Source organism: Heloderma suspectum, chromosome 3 (assembly GCF_057233095.1).
Source record: "Heloderma suspectum isolate Gila_16-S chromosome 3, 16-S_ref, whole genome shotgun sequence".
NCBI classification, from domain to species: Eukaryota; Metazoa; Chordata; class Lepidosauria; order Squamata; family Helodermatidae; genus Heloderma; species Heloderma suspectum.
In genome coordinates, this window is record NC_139460.1 from 145,059,544 (window position 1) to 145,070,867 (window position 11,324).

Sequence of the window (11,324 nt, forward strand, 5' to 3'; positions counted from 1 at the left end):
TTAATTTGATGGATTGGGTTGTCTTGTTTGAAATGTCACTCTGACACTGCACAAACTGAACTGTACAGAACACTCAATACATTTCAGAACAAGGTACAACACTTTTCCAAAACATTCCTGGCAAGAAACTCAGACTGGTAACAAACTTGTCTTTCCAAAAGAAATATGATAGTATGGAGTGACTCCAACCACAGCCTTGTTAAATTCATCCAAACCAAGCTTACAACATTCTTTCATGTTTCGGCCCTAGGGAGAGTTCACTAAACCTCAAATAAGTATGCAAGAATTTTTGCATTTTTTTCAATGCAAACCACAACATAATCCAACCGAGTTGCTAACACTGACATGCCTTCGGCATTTGCTTCCAATCCTACTTGCACAGGCACACTACTAATCTATAGATTTGTTACAAAGCATTTGGCTTTTCCGAAGTATTAAGAACTAGGGATGTCAGAGAATTTCTCCACGAATCTCGGGGAGACCGAACGCCCACGCATTCGGCCCCCCGAAATCGGTGGAGAAACGGTCTGCCACCCCCACCGCCACCCCGCGACGGGACTTACCTTGCTCGAATGTCCCCGGTTCGGTTCGGCGGCAGTGTGGCAGCCGGCTGCCACTGCCATTTGCAAGTAAAAAAACAAACAAACGTGATAGGCTACGTAAAGATTTACATAGCCTATCAAGGCTAGATTTTAAAAAAAACACCGTGATAGGCTATGTAAATGTTTACGTAGCCTATCACGGCTGACCTTGGGGGGGGGGGGGAAGCACGTACGCAAATGGCGGTGCTCATGGGCGCCGCCATTTGCGTACGTGCTTTTTTTTCTTTTTTTAAAGTCAGCCGTGATACACTACATTTGCGTCCCGGCAGGAGACGAGGTTCGCGGCCGGAGGGACAGGGCGCCTCCCCCCCGGCCAGAATTTCGGCGGGGAGGGACAGGGCACCTCCCCCCCAGCCAGAATTTCGGGGGGGAGGGATGGGGCACCTCCCCACCGCCAGAATTTCCGGGGGAGGGACACAGCGCCTCCCCCCCACCGCAAAGCAAGCGTCAGGATCAGGTAAGGGACTTTCGTCCATCCCTATTAAGAACACTTTTTAAAAAAGCACAGGGGATGTCACCCACAGCCCTACATGCCTGCCCTCTCCTGCAAGCAAGCATACCTCCTAAAATGGGTGGGGGAGGAGTGGTAATGGGGAGCATTTGCTGAAGCCGGAAGAAGTCTTACGGGGGCAAGGCTAAAGACAGGAGAACATGTTCAGGAGTTTCATTATCTGTCAGTGTTCATGGGATTTTCAATGCCTCTGTAACACACCACAGTGTGGGTCAGGGGCAAAAGCCCAAAAGTGCATATGTATAAAATAATCTGCGTTAGGCTCAATGGAATAGCATTTAATTATATGTAAAATCTGCGAACCGAGAACTACCGGAAGTACAAGCTGGGTTTAGAAGAGGCAGAGGAACTAGAGATCAAATAGCCAACATTCGCTGCATCATGGAGAAAGCAAGAGAATTCCAGAAAAACGTCTATTTCTGCTTCATTGACTACGCTAAAGCCTTTGATTGTGTGGATCACAACAAACTGTGGCAAATTCTTAAAGTGATGGGAGTACCAGACCACCTTACCTGTCTCCTGAGAAACCTGTACGAGGGTCAAGAAGCAACAGTAAGAACCAGACATGGAACAACCGATTGGTTCAAAATTGGGAAAGGAGTACGACAAGGCTGCATATTGTCACCCTGCTTATTTAACTTATATGCAGAGTACATCATGAGAAATGCCGGGTTGGATGAATCACAGGTCGGAATTAAGATTGCTGGGAGAATTATCAACAACCTCCGATATGCAGACGATACCACCCTAATGGCAGAAAGTGAAGAGGATCTCAAGAGCCTCTTGTTGAGGGTGAAAGAGGAGAGTGCAAAAGCTGGTTTGAAACTCAACATCAAAAAAACTAAGATCATGGCATCTGGCCCCATCACTTCCTGGCATATAGAAGGGGAAGAAATGGAAGCAGTGATAGATTTTACTTTCTTGGGCTCCAAGATCACCGCAGACGGTGACTGTAGCCATGAAATTAAAAGACGCTTGCTCCTTGGGAGGAAAGCTATGGCCAACCTAGACAGCATAGTAAGAAGCAGAGACATCACCTTGGCAACAAAGGTCCGTCTAATCAAAGCTATGGTTTTCCCAGTAGTAATGTATGGCTGTGAGAGCTGGACTATAAGGAAGGCTGAGCGCCGAAGAATTGATGCTTTCGAACTGTGGTGCTGGAGAAGACTCTTACGAGTGCCCTGGACTGCAAGGAGGTCAAATCAGTCCATCCTAAAGGAAATCAACCCTGAGTGCTCATTGGAAGGACAGATACTGAAGCTGAAGCTCCAATATTTTGGCCACCTAATGCGAAGAGAAAACTCCCTGGAAAAGACCCTGATGCTGGGAAAGACTGAAGGCAAAAGGAGAAGGGGACGGCAGAGGATGAGATGGCTAGATAGCATCACGGATGCAATGAATATGAACTTGAGCACGCTCCGGGAGAGAGCGCAGGACAGGAAGGCCTGGCGTGCTATGGTCCATGGGGTCACGAAGAGTCGGACACGACTGAACGACTGAACAACAACAACAACAATATGTAAAATCAATGCACTTCAGAGTTTTGAACTTTTAACATGCTATGGAAGGCGCCTTGGTAAAGGATTGAACATATCCTTTAGATTTTACATCTTTGCTCCTCATTGTTTGGGTTCCAATAGTGGAATACATCGTGGAATCTAGTAGTCAAGATTTGAATGGCAGGTGGGTTTGTTCATGTTGGAGATGAGACTCAGTTAAATGAAAGGCATTGATTTCCTAACCATAAAATTGCTAAATGAATGTAAAACCAGTAACGCACTGAGTGGCAGAAGGATACATATTTATTTAAAACATTTCTATCCCACCCTATATCATTAAGATCTCAGGGCGGCATGCAGATAAAATCAATTTAAATAGTATAAATAAATAAACACCTAAAAACATATTAAACTATTAAAACAGCTAAAACCAGTTAAAATCTAAAACAATAACGATATTTGTTCGCAACTCTTGCCTTGTCTTGTTTATTATTTCTTCATTTGTCCTAGCATCCTAAAGCATACAAACAAGCTTGTTTTATGAGCAATCTGAAATTTGCATACATATTTTAAGTTTAAATGCATGATCTTCAGTCCCAAATACAGCAAAGCTTTAAATGCATATGATGGCATATACCCATATCCTTCCCTTTCTCCATTGTCTTCCCTGCTTACTATCTTACTTGCAGTCTTTGTAGTTACATTGGACCTACGTAAATGGGGTAATTGGCATGTTCATCAATACTAACATGGCACGTACAATTTCTTCCGACAGGGTTCCTATATTTTTAATAGCTGAAGCATTTCTTTCAGTTATTTCTATCCTGGGAAAAGCTTGATCTAGTCCACTTTTGCTTACCTATGAAGATCACAAAAGCTCTTCCACCCCACAAGATGTCCAATTTCTGTTCCACTTTCAGAAAGCCTTACAGTGCAATCCCATACATGCCTACCCAGAAGTCCCGCTGACTTTGGAGCTCCTTACTCTCAAGTAAGCAGGTACAAAATTGCAGCCTTAATTGCTTAAGGGCGCAATCCTATGGCCGCTAGTCAGCAGCTAGACAGCCATAGGATAGGTTGGTTCCGAGGACCGACCTTCAACCCCTCTTGCACTGCCCTGCAAGCAGCGCGGAATGGCCCCGCGCTCATTAGAGGAGTGCGGAGCGGCGGAAACAGGGCATTCCTGAGGGCAAATGCAAGGCCGCTGAAGCACTGAGGGGCCGTCGCCTCTGAGTTTGGAGGCAGCCGCCTATCCTGGTACACTGCTCCCTCCATGACCAAAAATCATACCAACCCCACTAGCTAAATAGTCCCAAGACACCTTGTATTTGAATGTTAGAATTGCAGCATTAAGTTTCCTTACTTGGATTTGCTCTACTCTGAAACGCACAGGACTTGTTTCAAATCGTATTTAGGATTGCAGCATTAACTTTCAATATAAATAGCCTGATTCTAACCATGAGAAATCCTCCCTCCCTCCCCTCAGTATCTAACCACCTGCATATTTCGTATCTTCTACAGTATTTTTAAAAGCTCATGAAAGGCAGACATAAATCCACTCTCATTTACAGCACACAGAAAAAATGTACTTCAAGATTGTGGGGTTAAATAATAAGGAGCCATTAGCTCATTTTCCAGCCACTAAACGCTTCTAGCACCTGGCTGTTTCCCTTTTCAAAAGCTGCTTCACAGAATGACCGCCTCCTTTACCCGCCTTCCTGGAAAACAAGCCAGCCCAACCCCAGGCTGCCTCTAAGCCTCTGGACGCGACACCGGCTCAAAGCCTCCAACAAGCGATCCCACGCGCCGCAGGCAGCCCAACGCCCTCCATCTCCAGCAAAGTCTCGCGAGACCCGCTACGATTCCATCCGCTGAAAACAGTGACACGTTGGGGAAGGGGTTGCTTCTCCCGGCAAGGAGTCACAGTTTAATGAAGTTAGAGTAAATACTTCCGGTTTCGAATTGAACCTGAGGGGCGGTAAAAAAGAGCGCCATAGAGCTATGGAGGTTGGAGCAGCTCAGTTTTCCTGCAATGCTCCCCTGAGCCGCATATGGCAGCGTTCAAATTGGAACCGGAAGTTCATATAACTCTAGAGAGTGAGGGGGGGGGAATTCTCTTTCTATAGGCTTTGTGACCAGTCTGCTCCTTGCCATGAAGCCCCCAGGGCGGGTGCCCGTGGGAGTCTTTCTATAGGCTTTGTGACCAGTCTGCTCCCTGCCATGAAGCCCCCAGGGCGGGTGCCCGTGGGAGTCACTAGGATCCTGGCGGTAATTCATGCATGCGGTGGCTGCTGTTTTTTTTTATTTCCTTCCTCCGAGAGTCGGGATAGGAGAAGTACCACCGGGGGGGGGAGGAGGAAGAAGAGGTAGCGTGTTAGTCTTGCTATTCCTAGGAGTAGGAGAAACGAGGAAGGGGTGTGTTTGGGGGGTCTGCTGCCTCTCCGGCCATATCCTTGGAGGAATAAATTGCTTGCAGTGGTAAAAGGGGGTCTTTCCAGCAAGAGTGAAGCAAAGCATCCCGCAGCTTCAAAGGGAGTCATCAGAAAGAGCAGTGGGGGAAGGTTCACCCCCCACCCCGGGCTGGAATAGTCGTCTAGATGAGCTTCTCCTCTGGAGAAGAAACAGTTTTCTTCCCTCTATCTATATTCTTCTCCAACTTGATACCCTCCAGGTGTTCTGGACTTCAGCTTCTATCAGCCCCAGCTAGCATGGTCAATGGGCAGGAATTCCTGCCCAGCGCATCTGGAGAGCACCAAGTTGCGGAAGGCTGGTGCACAGAACGTGCATTTCCCCCTGGTGTGGCTAATTACCTCTCCAGTTCCTTTAGGAGCTGGTTTTTGCAGTGTTGCCCCTGGAGAGCGGGTGGCGGGGATGGAGAGGATCTTCTTTTTCTGTCTAGGTTCCTATGTTTTTACAGGTGTGTGATGGACAGAAATGCAGTTGGTCAAGGCTTGATCTGATCAACTTTCGCTCTTCACGTATCTGTTAAATACACGAAGTCTCTGTCGGGCAGAACAATAGATTTTTCTCTCCACCTTTTCAGAATGCATGCTTATGTCTGAAGTGGGGGTTGCGAGTACAAAACCAGTGGCGTTTGTTCCTTTGGATTATTTAGCAAGGAATTTAAGTTTGTGGTTGTGTATGTGGCATCCCAGCTGGTGTGGTATAGTAGCCAGGAATATCAGGTGTGAGTTGTATATATATTTCACATGAGATCTTCCAGCCTTTTGGTGAAGTAAGCGGGCTTAGGAAGGACAATGCAGGGGAAAATTATGAAAAGGTGGTGTAGAGGCCAGAGAGGAAAAGGTGAGAGATCCATGCCTGCAATTATGACAGAACTCTAATAGATGTTGTTTCCTTTGGGTTTATAGGACACAGACTGGTCTGAACCATGGATCTTAGGCCTTGTATTTTTCCACACAGTTTGCCTATTTTTCACATACTTCTCATTCCGGCACTACCGCCTGCAAATAGGACATTTTCTTTCTATCAGTGAGTATTGAATGAAGTTTTTAAAAATGATATCTTAGCTCTCTGTTAAATTAGCATTCAGGCACAGTTTTAAGTGATGAATGTGGCCACTTGCATTCTCTGCCTGTCTTCATAATCTTACTGGACCATGGCTTGGATCCTCAGTGGAGCACTTATGCGGTGCCAGGGGAAGGAGGGGAGGGATTTTAACTGATTCTCACCGCAGCCCCTTGTGCCTCCTGAAAATCTCCGGCGGGGGGGGGGGGGCACAATGTCTGCTACTTTTGATAACTTTTAAATTGAAAGATGATCAGAGAATTATTGTATAATGTATCTTCTCACTGTATAATACTTCATGCAAAAGTAACTTAACATTGATAATCTATTTTTCAGGTTTATTTTTTCCATTAGTGTTAGCTCCTTTCTTCCCCTGCCACTTGCATTATGAGATTGCAAAATGCGTTTTGCTGTAGGACTCTTGAATTTAAAGTTTAAATCCTTAGCATTGCTGAATTTTTTACTGTATCTTTTATTTTGTCTGTGGGTTGTATCCAATCATGTCATTCCGCCAGCAGCAGGGAAACCTCTGGCAGAACAGATTTCCTTTTCCCCCCACATGTGGCGGATCCTCTGGAACAGATTTGGGGGGACAGGGGCCTGCAGAGGGGAGGATGGGGAAGTCCCATTGCACAAGCACACTTCCACTTGCATGACTATTGGAAACAGCCCTACATAAATACATTTAGACAGGTTTTTCACCACCTTAAATCAAAACCAGTAAGAATTTTATAATGGGAATTTAATACTGCACTATGAGCAAAGATGACTTTGTACTAGAAAAAAAATAACAAGCAAGATTGTAATATGCTGTTGTAGAACCACTTTTCTCTGACTTAAAATCTCAGTTATCTGGACATGCCAGCTGAACCTGGGATTGAACCTCGGACCTCGTGCATGCAAACCATGAGCTCTACTCAGCATTCCAGTTTATATTTAGAAGAGATGCTCTGGTCATGGTTTTGTATATTGGATACAGTCCCATTTTCAATGTTCTTTAATTGTCTAAAAGTTGCGTTTCTCTGTAGTGATCCTGGTGTTCTGTGCAGAATATATAAATGAAATGGCTGCTGCAAACTGGAGGTAACTACATGAACTTATTACAGTTAATATTTATTTAAATAGCTTTAGGGTGCAATCCTATACGTGTTTAGACAGAAAAAGTCCTGCAACGCCCAGCATGCCAGGAGTTGTGGGACTCTTCTCTGTCTAAACATCCATAGGATTGTACCCTTAACTATATGTTATTCCCTCCCCCCCCCAAAAAAAAGACCTTCTGTCCCCACTGGTTATGTGCTATTATGGCGTTTTATCATTTTATTATTAGCAAGAGCATTGCTGTATACATGGCATATAGGGATGCCCATAAGGCATAACTACCTTGAGCGTAATCCAGTTTTAAAGTTCCATTGATTGCAATGGGGAGTTGGGCACATGCCTAGCTCTCTACCACTGAAATCAGTGGGATGTCAAAGTGCTTAACTTTCTGGTGGATTATGCCCCTTGTGTTTAGCATTGGTAAACTTCCTATTTGGGGCAAGAGTCTCCAAGTTGATACTGTAAAAATATTAATATCCTATGCTTTTAAAACAATTTTTTAAAGAAATTAAACATATTTTTTGATTTGATTTGTATCCTGCCTTTCTACCAAGAAAATGGCGCTCAGGTTGGTTTACAATCACAGATGAATAAAAACTCCAAATAATAATAAAACCAATGCATTAAAACACAATTAAATACACAGCAATAACAGAATAAAAACAGCACCCAGAATAAAAAGAGATTTGTGATTGAGGGAGAAGAGTGGAAAAAATGTAGGCATTCCCCCTCCAATTATTGTTTTATGCAGTGGTTTGTGTAATTGGATATCCTAATAGAAAATGCCAACACTGAACAGCAGGAGTATTGCAAACATGGTTCCAGGTACACATTAATTCAAGACTTATTGCAGCTCTCATAGCCGAGTTGAGCCAAATGCAAGGTGTGAATAGCAAGAAGCAGGTGTTGATTTATTTACTGGGGGGGGGGGAGTTTTCAGACTTTGCATATCTTCAGTTAAGTACTAGAGTCTCAAGTGGCACAGTTTCTCATGGCATCAAGGAGTCATGACTTTAAATTATTGTTAGAATAGTCATGGGTGAGTCTTTAAAAGATGCTTCTATTTGGAATAGATATGGAAGCAGTCTATAATCTGTTCAATCCAGTGCCATTTTTTTTAATGGGAGAAGGCATATTCTGTTTACCAGAGAAGGTGTATGTATGGAGGCAAGTTCATGAATTGCTCGTATTACATTTACATATTGCATGGGTGGGTACATATCTTCAAGTGACCACCAGAGAACAGAGGATTTCATGCGCATCACTTTGCAGAAAATGGTAAAACAGGGATTGACTTCAAGGGAAATGTATTGTGCTCAAACGCCTCAATCCAGTGGTCTGTCTTTCATCAAGCCAGAACAGCTTCCCCCTTCATTTTAATGAGCAGTCTTTATATTCTTTTGTGTGTGTGGATCTGCTTCCTCAGTTGAAAGTAATGGGAAGCCTTGTGTACCAAGGAGCTTCGCTCATCTATCAGAACACATGCATTTCTGGATCAAGAACAAAATACAGAGTTTCTGTCTACCTATTAAACATAATTGATCTTCTATACCTACCTTTCTGTATAATGGGTCATGTTTCTTAGGACAGAGTAAATGTAAGTGTTAGCATGCCAATCAATTGACAACCTATTTGAGTGCAGTGAAATATTCCATGAAGCCAAGAATGCTAGTGTATAGATAATGGCTTACCTTTTTAATTGCATTATGGTGTCCTTTGTTGGCAAGAGTAGGAGCAAGGGGTATTTGCCCTTTAGCTTTGCAGTAGTCAGGAGCAAAATTTAGCAGCACAGAAAACCTCCATCTCTCTGCCTGCTGTAACTACAGGCATCTCCAGCCAGGAGCACAAGCAGTCATCCATGGGAAACCTTGGTATCCTTTCAATACCATTGACGGTGGTTTCCTCCTGGATAGTTTATCTGGATTGGGCTTTGGAGGCATGGTTTTAAAGTGGTTCTGGTCCTTTCTGGAGGAGTGCTCTCAGAAGGTGGTTCTGCAGGACTTCTGTTCCACCCCATGGCCGCTAGCCTGTGGGGGTGCCGCAAGATTCTATCTTGCCCCCCATGCTTTTTAACATCTACATGAAATCTCTGGGGGGAGTCATCAGGAGTTTTGGGCTGAAATGTAATCAGTATGCGGATGATACTCGGCTCTACCTCTCATTTCCATCTACACATCCCAGGGAGGCTGTGGAACTGTTGAACCAGTGTCTGGAGGCTATTTTGGGGTGGATGGCAGTAAACAAACTGAAACTTAATTCAGACAAAAGGTACTGTGGGTTGGGAAACCAACTACTTCGGATGGAAGTTTACAACTGGTCTTAGATGGGGTTGTACTCCCCCTAAATGACCAAGTGCGCAGTCTGGGAGGCCTCCTGGACTCTGAGCTAACTGGGGAAGCCCAGGTAGCTGCAGTGTCCAGGAGTGCATTTTACCAGCCTAGGGCTACAGCTGGCATACCAGCCTATCTGGAGAGGACGGACCTTGCCTCAGTTATCCATGCACTAGTCACGTCAAAATGTTAGTTAACATTTAACTAATTTGTTTTTGTAGATCATATATGCACCAAATGTGTTGACTAAAGTATCTTTTTTGTTACAATAAAATTAATGATTTAGCAATACTTGGCCATTATTTGAAAAATATTTGATTCATTAGTTGACCAAATGTTTTTTGGCCAGCCAACTGCCCAACCATAGTACAAACTGAACAATGGGATTTCTAAGGATTATACTAAAACAGCCATATAAATATATTGCATGTAGCATTGTATAGGCTTTACTGATAGCACAATCCTATATATGTCTACTCAGAAGTAAACCTATTGACTTCAGTGGGACTTGCTCCCAAGTAAGTTTGTATAAGATTATAGCCTAATTTATTTTCTTCTGCTTTGCAGGTTGTTCTCAAAACACCAATACTTTGATTCGAAAGGAATGTTTATTTCCTTGGTGTTCTCAGCACCATTACTGCTGAATGCTATCATCATTGTGGTAAGTACTTATCTATTGCTTCACAAATGGTTGCATTTAATAGATGAGTAAAAAGGGCGTGCAACAAAAAGTCTAGGGCACTACTGTTCAGGATGCCTGCCAGTCATGCCCTTTCCAAGATACTCTATTTCATTCTTCCTCCCCCTGGTCTTCTGTCACCCACCCCCACACTGTCAGTCTACATTTAGTGCCCATTAAGAACACTCAGCCCTCATTGGGCTGTTTTGCAGGGGTGGGGCTACCCTTTGGTGATCTTGTTCCTAAAGAGTTTTTGTATTCATGCTAATCTTGGGATTCCCCAAACCTGCTGATACCTCTGTCTTGTGCATGGATAGCGTAATTTGGCTTCATGAGGATAGGCATTCGGAGAATATATGCTAGCATATAGAAGGAATGATACTTCTTCACTTGTCAATATTTTATTTGTTTTGTTTTTCAGATTGCTTGGGTTTATAAAACAGTGAATGTAATGACAGAGCTGAAGACAATACAGCAAAAAAGGAAAGCACGAAGAGAAAATAAGAAAAGTCAATAAATAATTCTGTAGATGTGTTTACCTGACAGATGCCATACTGTTAGTCTTAACAGTACGATGTTGGACAGTTTGAGGTTTTTATGCCCTTAAAAAAACCCAAAATATTATGTTTTCTTCCTCTCAAATTAAAATCTTCTCTTCCATTTTGAATGTGACCCAAACAAAAATGTCAGTCATACCAAATGAGACAATAGTAAAGCATTTTATATGATGAATTTGTGGTATGTATACATTAATTGTACTATTATACACAAGTTATTGAAGTACTGATTCTACATCCAAGTTAATGATGGATTTTGTGCAGCAAATGTGCTTAAAATAACAATTAGATGCAAAAGTTGTATTTGGTGTTGTTGTTTTTTAAAACAGCCATTCCATTTGTGCCCGGTGAAAATCATGATGACATGGTTGCCAGTTCATAAAAGTGGTTGCCATTTGTACCAGTTGTTTTTTTTCCCCTCTGGCAGCTATCACGTCAATGTAACTTGCAAATTAGACCTCTACACAAAATTTTTCTGTGTAAAGCAGCAGAGCCTGTGCTCCTAAGCCTACTTGTTTGG

At 43.3% G+C, this 11,324-nt stretch overlaps 1 protein-coding gene across 1 annotated transcript; it reads left to right on the plus strand.

Moving 5' to 3' along the window:
• Nucleotides 1–4,711: 4,711 nt before the first annotated feature.
• On the plus strand, nt 4,712–11,104 carry LOC146350316 (transmembrane protein 18-like). The gene is made up of 5 exons (XM_084844728.1): nt 4,712–4,880; nt 5,984–6,104; nt 7,169–7,223; nt 10,136–10,229; nt 10,669–11,104. Exons 1-5 carry the CDS (start codon nt 4,833–4,835, stop codon nt 10,762–10,764), a joined length of 414 nt encoding a protein of 137 aa, XP_084700854.1. The 5' UTR covers nt 4,712–4,832; the 3' UTR covers nt 10,765–11,104.
• Nucleotides 11,105–11,324: the final 220 nt, after the last annotated feature.

Bases quoted from the DNA above. Each gene is read 5' to 3' on its own strand.
- LOC146350316 (XM_084844728.1), top strand. From the start codon at position 4,833: ATGAAGCCCCCAGGGCGGGTGCCCGTGGGAGTCACTAGGATCCTGGCG. The intron at 6,105-7,168 runs GTGAGTATTGAA...GTTTCTCTGTAG, and splicing joins AGGACATTTTCTTTCTATCA to TGATCCTGGTGTTCTGTGCA. The intron at 7,224-10,135 runs GTAACTACATGA...TCTGCTTTGCAG, and splicing joins ATGGCTGCTGCAAACTGGAG to GTTGTTCTCAAAACACCAAT.